The sequence below is a fragment of the Myxine glutinosa genome, chromosome 1 (assembly GCF_964187855.1).
Source record: "Myxine glutinosa chromosome 1, kmMyxGlut1.1, whole genome shotgun sequence".
In the NCBI taxonomy this organism is placed as follows: Eukaryota; Metazoa; Chordata; class Myxini; order Myxiniformes; family Myxinidae; genus Myxine; species Myxine glutinosa.
In genome coordinates, this window is record NC_136261.1 from 227454544 (window position 1) to 227473485 (window position 18942).

Sequence of the window (18942 nt, forward strand, 5' to 3'; positions counted from 1 at the left end):
CATGGTGTAGACAGATGGGAAATTGTGATGTTCGTGCCATGGATGCAGTGTCCCAATTCTCATAAAATTGGGATTTACACATCACTACAATTGGTAGTGATGCATTTGGTGGTGAATAATTCTGGTAAATTTGGAATTGGTGGTGGTACAAAGATTGGTGCATTTTGTAGAACACTCCGATGTGACGTGTCAAGGGTCAGTTTGGGCAAGCTAAACGTTGAACATTTTGATACTGAAGAAATAAATTCTTGAAATTTGAGTTACTAGTGCTAAATTAAAACGATAAGAACATTTCTTTCTACAGTAAATGGGTTTTAAATAATTTCTTTTGGATTACCCCCAAAGGGAATAACAATTAATAGAGGATTTGTGTAATTTTGAAACTTGAATGGACTACGGTTTCATATAAAGTATAAAATTATGGGTAGTAGACCAGCTATTTATGAAAAGGTGCTCTAAAAAAACTTTGGATGGCATTTTCTGTTAAAAGCAGGCATCCATGCTGGATCACTTGGTTGGGGTGTGTGGAAAATTATGTGGGTGGATGCCACCCTGGATTTTGACCATGAAGGTCATTTTCACGGTCAAATGGACCTAAAACATGCAAAAATGGGTATATCGTTAGCCTATTTTTCATAACAGTTTCTGTTGCACTTAGAAATTTATAACCTTATTAGATCAATTGCCCGTAGGATGTAGAAGAATATGCGAGTCGATTCCACCCTCAATGTTGACCTTGAAGGTACTTTTCAAGGTCAAATCGACCAAAAAGTGCTAAAAATGGGTATTTTCGAGCCTATATTTTATATTACAATAACTTTCTGTAGAATGTAGAAACAGGCATCTGCATTGCATCAATTGCCTGTAGGTTGGGAACAAATAAGTGGTTGGATGCAACCCTGGTTTTTGACCTTCCAGGTCAATTTCTAGGTCAATTGACCCCCTAAAATAGAAAAAAAATGGATGTTTTCTCGCCTATGTTTTGACAGCATTTTCTGTTGTGTGTAGTAACAGGCATCCATGTTGAATGCTTGGGGTATGTGGCAAGCTTGTGAAAAAGTGGTGTTCTTTGTCAGACCTGAAGATAAACACAGTGATATCATTATAAATAAATAATTATAAATAAATAATCGTGAATTTATACTTTAATTGTACAAAAGTATCACATAATTTTGTATGAAAAAATGTGAAAGAAAATATTGTCTCAAAATGTTTGTCAGATGTGTTGTGTAAAGTAATTAATATTTGTTTTGCTTCCTTTTTTCAGCATCCTGCCTTTGCAGTTGAGCCCTGGTTGACGTGATGGAGCCAGTGGCCATACTCAAGCGGAAAAGTGGACAGAGAGTCACAGAATCTGCATCATGCTTTTTCTGTGAGAACACTACGCCAGTGCGCTAGTTGCTGATCTTCGCACAGGTCATCTCAAGGGAAAAAGAGAGCTAAAGTGGTTGCAGCGGAGCGGAGAAAACTGTGTGATAGAAGCAACGTGGACATCATAGAAAGACTCGAGGCACTATCTGAATCAGACTTTGAAGGATTAGAAGTCAAGTGGCACAAGACGTGCTACAGTGTATTTACATCGGACTCCAAGCGCTCCAGACTGAGAAAACAACGTCTGCCATCTAGTACCAGTACTGATGTTCAGGCAGGCCCTTCCAGCAGTACTGCATTACAACCAACACGACGCAGCTCCTTACCTGCTGTTGACTGGAAGAAATGCATCTTTTGCCAGCAGCAAAGCAAGGTACCACTTCACAGAGTGACCACGCTGGGGAAGTCAACAGAAATAACTGAATATGCCAAATCGGATCTGGTAATGAGGACACGACTGGCAGGGGTTAGTGACTTGATTGCAGCCGAGGGATGCTACCATCTACCTTGCTGGGTTGCTTTTGAGCGAAGATGCAAAAGGCAGAAAGCAACATCAACATCACAAAGAGCAGACAGAGACTGGTGCATGGGCAGGCTATGTATGGACTTAACCAGAGGATTGTCCTAGGGTCATGTATACGACATGGGGAAAGTATGGGTCCGGTATGAGAGCATCTGCAGGGAAGAGGGTGCACAGGTGCCTCTGAGGTACAAGAGACGATCAACGTTCTATGAAGAAGTCCAACAGTCAGTCGGATCGAAAGTCAGCTACGTCCGACCCCTCTCTCAAGGGCACTTGCTGATGTATCCTGGTGAGCAATCAGATGTCATCATTTTGAAATATCTCACAAAGTCATCTCAACATTCCATGTTCTTATCTGATTCAGAGTCTACAGGAGATGAAGGAGAATACAGCGAAAATAGGCTTCCAAGAGAACAACATCTTCCAAGACATGGTGCACGTTGCGCTCCAAATAAAGCAAGACCTTCTTGACACCCCAGGACATCCCAGCATGTGGCGAGGAATTGATGAGGAGCATGTGGCACAGGTGATCCCAGATAGCCTCTACTTGTTCCTCCGGCTCCTGTTTGGAGGCACCGATGTCGTGAATGAGGGTCTGGTGGATGATGGCGACATCAGGCGGAAAGCTTGTAGCATAGCTCAGGACATTGTGTATGCAGTGTCCAACAGTCGGAAACTGACACCAAAGCACATTGGGCTGGGATGACATCTCTCAACCAGGAGAGATGATGTCAGACTCCATGGAAACCACGAAGAAGCAGACACAAGGCTGATCCTGCATGGATGCGAGGCAGTTGCTGCAGGCTATGAAAGAGTGCTGGTGATCTGCAGAGACACTGATGTCATGGTACTCTTGGTGCACTTCCTGACGCCGAAGGCATGCCAGGTATGGATGATTTCAGGCACTGCTAAGAAGCGGAAGTGTTATCCACTGCACACCATATCGGAGAAGCTTCCACAGCATTTGAAGGAGAACCTGGTCAGCTTCCATGCTCTCACTGGGTGCGATACGTCATCACCCTTCACGGGCCATGGGAAACAATCATGCTGGAAAACCTTCCAGAAACAGCCAAATCTTGTCGGTGGGGTTGGGCGTGATGGAACCCTGGAGAACGTTGAGCGGTTCGTTTGCCACCTGTATGGCACTGCAGAGCAACCCACCATTGATCACGCTTGGCTACATCTGTTTGCTAAAGGCAAGAAGGGCCTTGAAATGCTGCCCCCAACGAAAGATGCCCTGGAGCTACACATAGCTCGTGCTAACTACCAGGCCAAGATATGGTTACAGGCAGACCAGGAGAACATCATAGTCCCCTCGCCAAGTGAAACACCAGGATGGAAGCTGGAGTCTGGTCATCTGCAGGTAATCTGGACCAGACTGCCATCTGTTCCAGGTGCCTGCATCCAACTTGTCACCTGTGGATGCAAATCATTGTGCAGACCTGCTCGTTGCAGCTGTTAGACAGGACCTCAAGTGCACCACTGGCTGTGGCTGTGACGCCATTGACTGCTGCAATCCTGCAGGCCAGTGAACACTTACACATTTGCAGGATATCAAGCACATCAAATCATGCCCAAAGACACTTGTGTATTCACCTATTAGTATAGTTAGTAAGAAAATGCCTATTTTAAACATTATTCTTTGTTCAATTTGACCTTGAAAATGACCTTCAAGGTCAAAATCCAGGGTGACACCCACCCTCATATTTTTAGCCATCCCACAGGCAATTGATTTAGTATGGATGCCTGCTTGGACATGCAACAGAAAATGCTGTCAAAAAATAACAGAGAAAATACCAGTTTTTACCCTTTTCTGGTACATTTGACCTTGAAAATGACCTTCAAGGTCAAAATCCAGGGTGGCATCCACCCACATTTTTTCCACATCCCCCAAGCAATTGATCCAGCATGGATGCCTGCTTTTAACAGGAAATGCCACCCAAAGATTTTTTGTGTGACTTGGCTGGTCCACTATAGGGAAAAAGTTTATTTAAGGATGCGTTTAAATGATAAAACTGATGTAAATATGTGGGTGGAGTTAATATACTGCACAGACAGTTTTATTTTGGGAAAAATGATTATAATGAGGAAAATTTTGTTGGAAATATTGTGAAACCTACGTAGATATACGGAGGAAAGATAAAGGGTAATGTGGTATATGAACTTTTATCAAATACCCACCAACAATATGTATTTTGTATGCAGTTACAGGGCAGTTACATGAGATGGAATGAGAATAACACAAGAAATGATAATGGTAGACTTGAACGTATCTTGATTTATGGAAGTAGAATGATGTGATGATTGAATAATTAATAGGATTGCTATTAAATGAGATTTTTCAATTGGATGTTAAAGTGACGAAGAGTTGTATGGGATTATAATGTCATATGGCGACATCATGGCAAAGCTAATGTTAATTGTTGGGTGGTGGAGATAATGGTGCAGTTCAATAACTTCACACTGTTTGGGAAAAATAATTCTCTATGCCACATGATCCTAAAATAACCCATCCCTGCATCTAAGGATCAGGGAGGGAAGGAATGGAAAATTTGGGGTATTAAAGTACGAAACTCAAAATATCTAGGTTTGCATGTACAGTCATTGGAAAAAACTAATTTGTTCCAGATATGTTTACGAGGCATCCTCATGGGTTCAAATTATTTTATGAATGAAGGTGCATTCATGAGGAAATAAATTTTTTGTCTGTTGAACTAATAGTTGTGGAGAAGAGGTTGTAAGCCGATTAGATCTTGATTTAATTCTGAATCCAGATCCGGCCCAACTTTGGGATACAAAATTGATAAGGACTATGTATTATTATGATGTTGTTTAAGTACGAAAGGTGTGTGGTCACCAATTCAAAAGCAATGGTATGCTTTTGGAAGATATGTCTTTGGGAAGTTTGCAAAATTTGTGAGGGATCTTGCATGAGTCCAGCAAACCATTTTTTTCAGTTTATTGGAGTCAGACACATGTAAAGTTGGATTTTGTAAAATATATACAACCATGTTGTGGGTACAGACATATATTAGGAGTAAATTGACAATTTTCTGATTGGATTAATGATATGAACGAGATGTAGTAGTGAACCTCAAAAAGGGAGGATTCACTAGTTGAAGTGAAAATATGAAATTGTAAAATTTGATGATAAAACTAGGTTATTTTTCCCTTGTAAAAATAATAAAAATAAAGGGGGAGTATCCAGTAAAAGGATGTTCAAGTGAACTATGTGCTGTGAAAAGAATGTCGAGTTAATGTAACTGTTTTGTTTGATCAATTTTGTTCAATTTGTGTTCAAATGATCAATTTTTATCACAATTCATGGGAGAGAAAAAAAAGATGAAGGGATGCTTCAATTAATTGCCATTGAATGAAATTCAATTCAATTAATTGATTGAAATGTGAATCTTGAACCAGAAGGAAAACATGGCCTAACTGAAGGAAGAGTGGAATTATGTGATTTATAGTATTTTTAATGAGTGGTGTGGATAATTTACAAGGTGGATAAAAAGGGAAGGAAACAGTGCCCCTGGGGGCATGCACCTGTTACATATTCATGCACCTGTTCCATAGGTACACATAGGAAACTGCTACCTGTCCTTTGAATGTTTGGACTGTTACGGATGAAAAGTGCAATAATATGGTAATCGTTGTTGAAATGTCACGAAATTATTTCTAGGATTGTAGGTTATTTGAGGTCTAATGGAATTGATGTGTATGTCAGGAACATTTTGAAAAGAAATATGGATATATGGCATTACTAAAAAAAAAAAAAAACCAAGCAATTGAGAGTTATTGGGTTAATGGGATATAAATTGTAGAAATATAAAGGCAATATACAGGTAATGTGACCTGTTGTTTTTGGAACAAACATGTGGGTTAAAATAATTGGCTGTGATTATTTATATGAATAATAGACCATTCCATGGTGTTATGGAATCGTCACTTCCATTGTTGTGGTTCTCATCCACTGTAAACATTTTTGGTTCCATGTACTATTATTGTTATCATTTAAGTGAAATAGAGATTACTGTTTTCAAAAGGAAAAAAGGTTAATGTTTTAAAAAGAAACCGGAAACCGGATCGGGAACCGGAGGAAGAAGAAGAGGGAGAAGAAGGAGAGGAGAAAGAGGCGGAGCGAGTGAGGTCGGAGAAGGAGCCGAGCTGTTTGGAGGTCTGGAGCAAACGCTGGCGAACGGAGGTCACGAGCGAACTTTGGGGTTTCCTGGGAAAGGGATTCCTGCGACAGAGTTGTTATCGCTGTGACAGATAAACCTGCGTGACAGGTTTTGTGGTTGATTCCGAAGAGAATCATGAGAGTGCCGTTACGTCTCGAGAACGGACTGTTGGCCATTTTACCTCGCACCTGATTTCGCATCGCTCCAGGTTTTTCCCCTCGTTTCAACCATTTCAATGCATCCAGCCGTTAACCTGGTGTGTGTGTGTGTGTGTGTGTGTGTGTGTGTGTGTGTGTGTGTGTGTGTGTGTGTGTGTGGTGTGTGTGGTGTGTGTGGTGTGTGTGGTGTGTGTGGTGTGTGTGGTGTGTGTGGTGTGTGTGTGTGGAAAACGTGGATTTTGAGTGGGAAATTGCGGTTCGCCGATTGGGAGCCGTTGAACGTCCATACCCGAAGGTGTGATTTCCCAGCCGCCTCTTGAGGACACCTTTGCCTATCTTTGGCAGTGTGACTGTCAACCGAGCGGGATTCTGGTCTCGATACAACATCGTTCTGACGATCACTAGAGCGTGGATCGACTTTGGTTTGAAGCTGGGACAGAGACATTGGGAATGTTATTTTTGCTCACTTGGAGCAATGTGAGTTATATTGTACGAAACTGATGGTACCATCATAGGAATGATATTGTTACGGACACGACTTTGATGTTATGGTGGGCCGAGCGGAATGGCCACCGTGTTCGCACAAGTTACCCGATTATACTCGAACCTTGGCCGAGTCGCGCTACGCTAAATCAATTGAGGAAAGGACACAACGGCTGGGTTTAAAATGACACGACACCAGGGGTACGGTTCTCAAGACCTCCGGAGGAGGTTATAATATTGCGGAAGGTTAGATTACAAAAACAAGAGAGACAGCATAGAAAGGTGGGCACTTAAACACGGTCTTATCTTAGCCCCGACAGACGACAGATAAACGGGACAAGACTGACTCACACGGGGATTGATGGCAAGGAAAGGCGGGTAGTCGATGGCTCAAGGTGCACTCTTGGCTCAGGGACAGAATCGACCCGTTCCGGTCCAAAGATGCGGGGAGGTCGCTCAGCGCTCGGAGGTCGCGACTTGTCTTTCCAAGCTGGGGGCGCATCTCTCGTCACGTCCGGTAAGTCGCTGCGTATATCCGGCGGGGAGTGACACGCCCTCGGCTCGTTAGCTCCGCCCCAGATGGAATCGGTCCGCCCTTCTTATTGGGTGCGGGGGGTTACCGGGCTCCGCCCTTGACGAGGAGCTGACAGCCAGCCCCTTCGTGGTAACCCCGTGGAGCGCATGGGCAATGGCGGCCTAACCAAGCCGGAGTGAGGACGCACACTCCCCGCGCCGCGCCGCGCCGCCCCCCTCTGTTGTTGTAGTTGTTGTTGTTGTTGTTGTTATTGTTCCATGAGGAAGAGATGCGGGGAGGTATTGGGAGGTCCTAAACTCACTACTGGTGCCATACAATCACATTCTGGTGCAACGAAGAGTCAGAATTAATGGAAACGAGTCCTTAACTGACATAGACTAAGAATAACTAGCAAGATGTCCGAAAGTTGTCTACGTGAGATGCGGTGGACCTGGGCACGACATTTAATGGGGGAAGAAGGGGAAGGTCGGTTCTACAGAGTGTTGTTTACAGACAATGGGACTAGGGAATGGGGGATTGGGGATAGTTGGGGAGTATTGGGGAAATAGGGGAATATTTACAAGCGGATATGGAGGCCAAATCCCATATCCGCAACATTGCACCCTTCTCTACCCTCGGGGCGTCCCGACCCGATAAATTTTTACCTATTTTAGTGTGGCACTCAGATGTAGTTCCCTCTACTATTAACTCTACCCTGAGTGCGACAGTTTTACAGATATTCACAAATGAGTAAATATGTCCCCCTGCGACGTTGCACCCTTCTCCTCACAGAAACACACCCACAGGATAACCGAATCGCGGAAAGAATTCGCAAACTAAACATACAGCCGGTAGGGAGCATTATTTACAAGACTACGCTGATATTTACACTACGATCCAGGACCTGTTTTTGGAGGAACACATGCAGATGTTATGCATAGAGAGAGCGCGCATGCCAGCATCGATACACCAACCCACGAGTGCTCTGTGGCCTTACGGCCTTTAATAATGTGCAGAGCACCCCATCCAAGCACCAAAAGCACCACCCCAGCACCAATCGGTGCAGTCACCATTGTTCATTAAAATAAAAACAACAACCCCTAACCCTGCAGGTGTCTCTTGCTCTTCGTGTGGTGCACTTGGCCTTCTTGCTTCCCTAGAAATAAAGAAAGGCGCCAACCGCGGCCATTTCTTTATTGTGGCTGTCAGGGGGCCAACTATTAGTGGTTCACCTGTTTGGCATAGGTGCCACGTTGACCCAGAGGTCCATCAATGGGTGGTGCTTGGCCGCAAAAGAACTGCGGTCCATTGTGGGTGGCCACCAAAATTGCGGTCCATATGGTGTATCGATCCAGGCAGCAAGCAGCGAAAGTGCAGGCCCACAACTGCGGAGCCAGCACCTCTCTCTCCTCTCTCTCTGCCCCAAAGCCAGATCCTCGGAGGTGGGAGACAAAAGAAGAAGACAAGTGAGTAAGGTGGTAAGGGCGCAAAAGTGCACGCAATATAAGATGATGCACACTGGGGGCACATGGGAACCAGGTGAGACAGGTACGTTCCTACCGTACGCCCCCCCCCCCCCCCCACCAGGTAACCTACATGGCCCCTCCCTTACCCCTTACTGTATCCACAAAACACAACACTACCCATAAACATCTACTTTACAAATCAACAAACGTCCCTACTGTCTTCCCCGTTCCTCCCATAAACCAAATTCGTCTTCTCTCCCTCCTAACCAATCAAATTTGCCATTTTCAACTCTCATCAAAATTTGCCATCTCCAACTCAACATCATAATTTGCCATTACCAATTCATCATCAGTCCCTCCTAAGGAGGGAGAGATGGAATCACCCCAATGTCTCATCCACGTCGTGATGCGTCTCACCAATCCACACAGCAATTCTCATTCCTGCAACACAAACAAAGAAAACACAGGTGTGGAGTCATCATCACCACAGGTAAGTGGCTGCGTATGGTGCGACAGGTTCATAAATCCTAACTATTTCCTAAATGACTTTAACAACTTTACATTACCCGGGGTCTTTCTCCTGCCAAACCATTGGCCCTCTTACACTATGGGTTCTAAAAACCAATTCCCATTGACCAAACTGTGGTGCTTTTCAATTTGGGGTCTCACTCCCCCGATTCATCTCCCGGTGCCCTCGCACAATTTCTGGGCTGTGGCGTGTACCTCTCCCAGCGGGTCTACCCACCTGCACACCTCCACCACTGTAGTTGCCACCCGAGCTTACCTGCTCCTCACCCTAACCTATCTACCTGGGGAAGGCCCTCTGGCGCTCTCCCCACTCGGTGCCCTCTCTGGCACTGGGCTGCCCGATCCACACCCGGGATCCTCAGGCACCCACTGACACTAACGGCTCCCAGAGCCCACCTGCGGCCTCACCTGGCCGACATCCTCACAGTGGTGGAGTGCTCAACCAACTACACACACTAACAGGCTACACGCCCAGCCATTTCCACAACACTAATGCACCCATCCACAATACCATTCTGCAACCGCACCACAAGTGCCAATATCCAACCACAATTTACCTATACCCTCTACCTAACACTTACACTACCCGCCCCGGGTACTCGTGAAAGGGGTCTACTCTTCCCCCATCCACACCTTCGCACCATGCACACCACTCCGTACCACTTACTCCAACTCTCTCCACACCACTCATTCTCTGCTCCATATATTCCACACACCTGTGCTCTCACACCTGGTGCCACCTGCACCCTTCTCTCCCCAAGCGCATTCGCGCTGATCCACAACACTCACTACTCACACACTGCTCCACACACCTGTCCAGTTGCACACCTGTGCAATCACACCTGTTCAATTCTCACACACACGGCATCATCTCAGCTAACTACTCCCTTCTGAAACTTGCGCTTCCCAGTCGTCCCTTTAAACTATTGCGCTCCCTCGTCATTATCATCCACACTAATCTACCTGCGTCCCCACTACAGGTATCAGTCACTAACTAATCTTAACGTTACCTAATGTCATTTTCGCTAGATCCCTATCAATATCCTAACCCACCCGGGCTAGTTTTCACTGCCATACACCCCATAATCTATTGCTCCTTTGCCCCACATGGGAAGGGATGACAGAGTTGCCATCCCACCACATCGGGCATCTCCCACTACCAATTTTGCACATCAAATTTCAACAAATCAAAAAATTTGCCAATCACTACCCATCATCTGCCAATCACTACTGCCAATCCTTTGCCAATCATCAAATTTTGTTTTTTTTTCTAATTTCGGGGCCAAAACACTATCCTCATCACCCGTCTACTCACTAATGCCTCTCGGTGCGCCAATTCCTGTCCAAAGCCCGGCTTCGTAAAGCCAAGCCATGAATGCAGGTTGTTTGGTGCCAGCGGCTGGATACGTCCCGCATTCGGGGCAGGGACGGGGGCTTACCCGGCCCGAGACCCCACGCACCATCTCGGCACGGAGCCATCCCATGGCTCGATCTCGACCTGCCGGAATGCCTCAACAAAAAGTGGTCGCCATGACGACCCTTCCTATCCAGCCGCCCGCTCCGCCTAGTGGAGCCCGGACGCGGCCGTTCAAAGCGAGGCCCGGCACGCACCGAGGGCCCGCTTCGGCTAAAAGTCGACCTAACCTCTAACCTGGTTACCGTCGATGCTTCACCTGGATTCTTACACGCATACGCTACCCCTTTCGTGCTCATACATCCAGCCGTCTCCATGCTCCTCGTACCTTTCCTTACACACCCAGGTACTCTCATTCCACTCACAGACTTGGTCACACACCTGACCACCGAACACCTTGGCACACATTCGTCACTCGCACACCTCACCAATACACCTCTTCGCGCCCCCTCCTCGGTCACCTCCTCTGTGACAATCACAGGTGTGCTCTCACTCGCACACCCAACCACGTGCCTTACTACCAATTCCAGCGTGCATTCCCACTCACGCTCTACCATTCCAGGTGTGCATCCTTCCATCCCAGGTGTACATCCTCGCTCACCTGTCACAACCAACTCACTCTCCTTGTCACTCTCACTACTCTCACCTCCATTCTTGACAGCGCACTCACCCTTACTCTTGACAGCGCACTCTTTCCTCATGCACCTGTCCGTCACACACCTTTCTCGCGCACACTCTCCCGTTACACCCTCTGTAACACTCACCACAGGTGTGCATTCTTCCTTGCCTTTGACAGCGCACTCTTTCCCCATGCACCTGTCCGTCACACACCTTTCTCGCGCACACTCTCCCGTCACACCCTCTGTAACACTTACCACACCACGCTTCCATGTGCTCCCTCGCACACGCGCTACGACCGACTCACTCTCGCCAGCACCCTCACTCATTGGCACGCACTTTTTCCTCACACACCCCAGAGTCGGACTTTCTCGCACACCTCCTTTTTCGCACACCAGACCTGTCGCACACTTCACCAACGGCCTCTCACGAACACCCGGGTCTATCTCGACCCCCAAGCTTCTTAAATCCCCTGGCGCATCATACGCACGACCATATTGGTCACCACTTACACCGGGTCCTCTTCCTCTTCGCTTCTCCTCCATCACCTGCGAATCCCTCATCCGGTTAATGAGCACATCATCACGATCCAGACACAGACTTTGGACCAATTCTTTTATCTCCTCTTTTATCTCTTTCTTATCCTCTCTCCGTCGCTTCTTAATTTCGCTCACCCCTTCTTCCACTTCTTCTAATTTCTGCTTCACCTCTTTTATTCCCCGGTACGTCTCCTCAAGCTCGTCCTCCAAGGCTACCTTGACCGTTTCCATGTGCGTCCTCACCTGCCGGTCCTTCGTCTCCATTACCTCTATCACCTCGTCCAGCCTCGTTGTCAGTCCCTCACGTACCATCTGACATTCCCTCTTCGTCGCTACCAAGTCATCTTTTAGTTCTTTCTGTGTCGCTTTTAAACCTCCTAATACCGCAGTGTTCCTTTGAACCTGCTCCACTAACTCCGTCTGTCCCACCGTCAGCTGCTCCACCTCCTGCGTCAGGTCCTCTATGCCCCCTTGTAACTTTACAGTCCCCTTTCTCACCTCCTTCTCCATGTGCTCCTTACAGTGCCTCACCTCCTCGCGCACTCCTCCGACCTCCTCACTCACACCTCTTCTGATCTCCTCTCCCATCACTTGCATCTCCTGCCCAGATGCCACCCTCATCTGCTCCATTTCCTCCCTGTGAGCATCCAGTTTGGTTTCTACCCCCATTCTGACCCCCTCTATCTGCTGCCCCATTTGTTTAACTTCCCTTTCCGCTTGGTCCCTCATGTCCCTCAATTTGCCTTCCATCCTGTTTTCTAACCCCTCTAACCCCTTTTGCATCCCTTCCATTTGATTCTCTTGAGCGGCCATTCTGTTTTCTACCCCCATTAACCCATTTCTCACCTCTTTTATCCCGTTGTCTAACCCCTCAAAATTATTGTCTAACTTCCCAAATTTCTTGTCTAACTCCTTAAAATTATTGTCTAACCCCTCACTGGTACCCCTCGCTTCGTCCCTCATTACCCCCATTTGGTTTCCCATTACCCCCAATTGCTCACTCTGCAGTTTGAGGGACGCCTGCATTTGCGCCATAAATTGCTCCATGAGGGCCTGCATGTCAATCGGCTGCATGTTAAAGCCCGTTGATACAGCGGGCTCGGCTACCGCGCGCTCTTGCGAGGCGCCATTTTGCGCGCCCGCAACGTCGGGCGCAACGACGCTATTTTGTGCGTCTGCTACCCTCACTGCTTCGCTCTCCTCATGTCCCTCAATTTGGTCCTGGATCGACCCTGCCTCACTCTCCTCTACCGGACCCCAGCCGACTTGGTCTGCCATAGCGCGACTTTCAAAATTCGGGTTTTTATATTTTGTAAAACACAATCAAATTTCGCCGTTATAATTTCGAGCGCGTAAAACGCGCTCCGGATCGAATCTCACTCCTCGACACCAATTGTTACCCTAATGGTACAATTGGTGTTCCAAAATTTGGGCTAAATGAATTTAGTCCCAGGTCCGAATCCGACACTCCTGACACCAATTGTTACGGACACGACTTTGATGTTATGGTGGGCCGAGCGGAATGGCCGCCGTGTTCGCACAAGTTACCCGATTATACTCGAACCTTGGCCGAGTCGCGCTACGCTAAATCAATTGAGGAAAGGACACAACGGCTGGGTTTAAAATGACACGACACCAGGGGTACGGTTCTCAAGACCTCCGGAGGAGGTTATAATATTGCGGAAGGTTAGATTACAAAAACAAGAGAGACAGCATAGAAAGGTGGGCACTTAAACACGGTCTTATCTTAGCCCCGACAGACGACAGATAAACGGGACAAGACTGACTCACACGGGGATTGATGGCAAGGAAAGGCGGGTAGTCGATGGCTCAAGGTGCACTCTTGGCTCAGGGACAGAATCGACCCGGTCCGGTCCAAAGATGCGGGGAGGTCGCTCAGCGCTCGGAGGTCGCGACTTGTCTTTCCAAGCTGGGGGCGCATCTCTCGTCACGTCCGGTAAGTCGCTGCGTATATCCGGCGGGGAGTGACACGCCCTCGGCTCGTTAGCTCCGCCCCAGATGGAATCGGTCCGCCCTTCTTATTGGGTGCAGGGGGTTACCGGGCTCCGCCCTTGACGAGGAGCTGACAGCCAGCCCCTTCGTGGTAACCCCGTGGAGCGCATGGGCAATGGCGGCTAACCAAGCCGGAGTGAGGACGCACACTCCCCGCGCCGCGCCGCGCCGCCCCCCTCTGTTGTTGTAGTTGTTGTTGTTGTTGTTGTTGTTGTTGTTATTGTTCCATGAGGAAGAGATGCGGGGAGGTATTGGGAGGTCCTAAACTCACTACTGGTGCCATACAATCACATTCTGGTGCAACGAAGAGTCAGAATTAATGGAAACGAGTCCTTAACTGACATAGACTAAGAATAACTAGCAAGATGTCCGAAAGTTGTCTACGTGAGATGCGGTGGACCTGGGCACGACATTTAATGGGGGAAGAAGGGGAAGGTCGGTTCTACAGAGTGTTGTTTACAGACAATGGGACTAGGGAATGGGGGATTGGGGATAGTTGGGGAATATTGGGGAAATAGGGGAATATTTACAAGCGGATATGGAGGCCAAATCCCATATCCGCAACAATATATTGGTTGTACAATTGATTAATATAGTTATTGTACTGTTATTCTTGTGTGACCTTATACAATACTTGTTTGTTGGTAACAATTGGTGTGGTTTCACCACTGATCTTTGACATACAGAATAACACATCTTTCTGCCGGGACCCCTCTCGAGGCTCCGAGGTACACCGTGACCGGTGTTTGGGGAGGAGCACGTAACAATGGCTAGAGAAAATGGTTGATCTTGGCAACAGATGTGAAAAAAAAAAAAAATGTTACAGATATATAGTGGGGCAACTTAGCATAACAATTGTGCATTTTGTGAGGAAAGCACCAAATTTGGCACACGAGTAGACTATCGTATTATGAAAAGATCTGGATATTGGGCCATCTCAGATTCAGAGATTTGATTTTTGCAAGATTTCGATTCGATTGGGATCGAAGAGAACACCTTCTTCGTCTTCTGTACAGTGAAGTTGCCAGCCCTGAATTCTCTGGCTACATCTGCGTGCTTCATTGGGAGTGCAACCATGTCCCTCAGGTGAACAGGGGCCCACCTGGCATAGTGTGTGTGGTCTAAGGCATGGAACCATGGGACCAGTTCCGTCAGGGCATCAAGGTACATCGTGAATGAAGCCTGCCGCAGAGAACGCACGTAGACCAGTACCAACATCTCTAGTTCCAGCACAGTTGCCCAGTACTGAAAGTTGGGAATGTCTTCTCCTCTCTGGTGACACCAGTCTTCGAACTCAGGCAGGTCTTCTGCATCATCAGCATATGTCATACAGTGGCGTTCATACGCACGGTGTTGCAGGATGTGCAGTGCCGCTGCAGTGATTTGATGAGCTCTTCTTGTGCGGGTGACGTGGGCAGCTCGCAGGAAGGAGTCGGCCGTCCCTGGCGTTGCAATCTCAGCTTGCAAATCTGCAAAATCTGCAAATCTTGCAAAAATCAAATCTCTGAATCTGAGATGGCCCAATATCCAGATCTTTTCATAATATGATAGTCTTTCATAATATGTGGCCAAATTTGGTGCTTTCCTCACAAAATGCACAATTGTTATGCTATATTTAGCTTAGCTGCCAGACTAATAATAAAAATACTGTGAAAGAAAAATTGTTAAGGATGGGAAAAATGAGGCCTATTATAAACAAACATTCAGGTTGATAAATTGAGGCCTATTATTATTATTATTATTTCTTTGTTTTATTTGTATAAAATAAAGGAAAAAGGGGGAGTAATGATGATTTCAAGGAATTATGTGCTGAAAGTAATGTGAATCATATACAGATGGTTTTTTGTTGGGAAATTGATACAAAGGAAATCTGTGATAATTATGATAAGAATACATAAATGGTTAATTTTGGATTTTTTGCTTTGATTTGTTTTGAAATTTTTTTTTTGCTGATGCTTGGTTGAGCACCTGTGAATTACATGATATTTTTTGGAAGTAAAATATGAAAGTAAGGTTGATAAAAGAAGACGAATTATTTAAAAGTCACAGTGATGATTGATTTCCTTCTCACCTTGTGGTGAGAGGACCACATGATTATGCAAATGTTGATTGAATACATGATGAGATTTGAGATTCTGGGTGATAGAATTTTGGGTATTTTGTTTTGTGAGAAAAAGAGAAAAACAATTTTGAAGATTTATTGAATACATTCATATGTACTTTGGTTATGCTCGAAACAGGTTCACCCCTGATTTAATATGTTTTGTTCGGGTGTTACACATGAAATATAATCTTTCAAATGTTCGAGGAGAACCTGTGAACCAATGTAAATTGTTATAAGGTAGGACATAATCGGGATATTGATCACATTGTCAGTTATAATGCGTTAATTCCATGTTTTAAAATGCTTCTGCTTGATCCAGTGTCGAAAACAAGCTAATCAAAAAAAAAAAGAGGCTTTTGGAGGAGTTGCTGGAGGTTATGATCAATGAATTTGGCTGGCTCAGGATGAAATTATAATGGCATACACCTCCGAAACATGGAAAGACACCTTCCTTTTGGAAAATTGAAAATTGTGGTTCACCTACCCTCGCAGGAGTTTCAAGACGATCATTTGCCTGAACCACATTGTTATATGTGGGCTGAAAGCGACCATCTGCTTCAGTACACACCTGTTTTTGGAGCTCACATCAACTGCCAAAGTTTGTTCTTCCATTGGCATGGCAAACTCCTGATGTTCCAACATGACATCACGACTCTGCTGATTGCCAAAGGAGGGTGAGTCCTGGATGGGACTGCTGGACACTGGGCCTTCATGGCTCTGCTGGCTGTTTCTGGTGTCCATCATGGATCAATTGGACATCATGATCCTGGAACCTTCATCGATGCACCTCCAGCTTTGGTCCTTACCTCACACAATTCTGCTGATTGAGCGGGATTTGTGCAGCTCCTCACACTCTCTGCTTGAGAGGACAGGTCAGATGAAACTGGACGACAGCCTTGGTGAAGACCTGCTAATGCTTGTTGTAAGAATGGCAATGATGCTGCTTGCTGTGCAGGGTTGTTTTGTGATCTTGCCCATCTACAACCATATTGGTGATTCAACGTGCAATGGCTTGTATGCTGCTGAAACATGGCAGATTGTGCATTGCAAGCACAGAGAAGATTGTGACCTGTAAGGGTCACTCTTTGATGACAGGAGCACAGAGTTCCAGCATTCATCCTGCTGCAGAGAATCACACATGAATAATTGCCAAATGTTAAAGGAAGTGGATTACTTGAATGAAAGAGCTCCGCAACAGACTCAACTGTCAATGACGGAGGGATTCAACATGCAAGACGATGCCTAATAACAAACAAAGTTGTCCATCAAGATGGTGTATGCATGCCATAGGTCATTTATGTACAGTCACGTGAAAAAGTAAGTGCACCCCATGTAAAGTTTTGACTTTTTCAACATATTTCAACATACAGCTATTTGATCTTCATTTCAGCAATATTGATGGATAAAGGTGATATAATATAACAAATATCATGAAACATTTACATTTTGTAGTTGTTACGTGCTCCTCCCCGACCCCCTGGTTGCGGTGTACCTCCGAGCCCCGAGAGGAGTCACAGCAGAAAAATGTGTTATTCCGTATGTCAAAGATCAATGGTGAAGCCACACCAATCGTTACCCACAAACAAATATTGTATTAAGATCACACAAGAATAACAGTACAACAATAATAGTAATCAAAAGTACAATCAATATATCCTATGAGGGTACCATCAGTTTCGTAATATATAACTCACTGTGCTCCAAGTGAGTGAAACCAGAACATTCCCAATGTCTCTCTCCTGGCCTCAAACCCAAGTTGATTCCGGTTTCAAGCCGAATTCGATTCGCTCCAGCGATCGCCAGAACGATGTCCAGTCGAGACCAGAATCCCGTGCGGATGGCAAGTACAGTCACACAGCCCAAAGCTGCACAAAGGCGCCCTCAAGGCGACTGGGAAATCACACCCCCGGGTATGGACTTTCACGGCTCAAAGTCGGCGAACCGCAAATTAATCTTCAAAAGCCACGGTGCACACACGCACACCAGATACATCTGAAAGCGGTGAAAATGGCTGACGAAGCAAAGAAACCTTGCGAAGCGCGCGAGTCAAAATGGCCGACGGCCCGTTCTTGAGAAGTAACGGCCCGGCGATAATTCTCCTCGGAATCCACCGCCAAAAACCTGACACGCAGGTTGATCGGTCTCAGCGATGACAACTCTGTCGCAGGAATCCCTTTCCCGGAAACCCGAAAGTTCGCTCGTGACTCCCGTTCGACAACGTTCGCTTCCGAACTCGGAGCAACTCGGCTTTCTTGTCCGACTCCACTTGCTCCGCCCTCTTTTTTTTCTTCTTCCTCTTCGTCGTCCGGTTCCCGATCCGGTTTCCTGTTTCTTTTTAACACTAACTTTTTCACCTTTTGAAAACAGAAATATCTATTTCCTTTAAATGACAACAATAATAATACATGGAATCAGAAATGTTTACAGTGGATGAAAACCACCACAACGGAAGTGACGAATCCGTAACAATAGTCTTGTATGATTTAAATAAACATAAATGCAAATTTCGATGTGGAAAAAGTAATTACACCCCCACATTTATCACTACTTCAAACACCTAAAATTAGAATCAGGTTGCACCAGCTCAGGTGCAAATGATTAGAACATCGTTGGAGAGGATCTTGGAGGAACCTGTCTTATTTAAACCTCAGACATTAGTTTGGTTTGCTCTTTGTTGTTTAAGTATGTGGCGTCACCATGCCTAGATCAAAAGAGCTCTCTGAGGCCTTCAGAAAGAAGGTTGTAGATGCCTACGAGTCTGGGAAGGGATTTAAAAAGATCTCCAAACAATTTGAAATCGATCCTTTGACTGTCTGGAAGATCATGTACAAGTGGATAAGATTCCAAACAACTGCCAAATTGTTCAGGCCAGGCCACCCCAGCAAGTTCAGCCCGAGAGCAGACCGCAAGATGCTGAAAGAAGTCTCTAAGAACCCCAGAATGTCATCACGGGACCTACAGGTAGCTCTTGCCACTGTTGATGTCAAAGTGCACGAGTCTACCATTAGAAAGAGGCTGCACAAATTTGAT

At 46.0% G+C, this 18942-nt stretch overlaps 1 protein-coding gene across 2 annotated transcripts in view; it reads left to right on the forward strand.

Moving 5' to 3' along the window:
- LOC144893634 (uncharacterized) overlaps positions 1–18942 on the forward strand; it is a 29878-nt gene that overhangs the window by 5744 nt on the left and 5192 nt on the right. For both annotated transcript variants that reach the window (XM_078784505.1, XM_078784499.1), the window contains exon 2: positions 1268–3418. In XM_078784505.1, the coding sequence (XP_078640631.1) occupies positions 3230–3418 (189 nt within the window). In that variant the 5' untranslated portion in view covers positions 1268–3229. The remainder of the gene's footprint in view (positions 1–1267; positions 3419–18942) is intronic.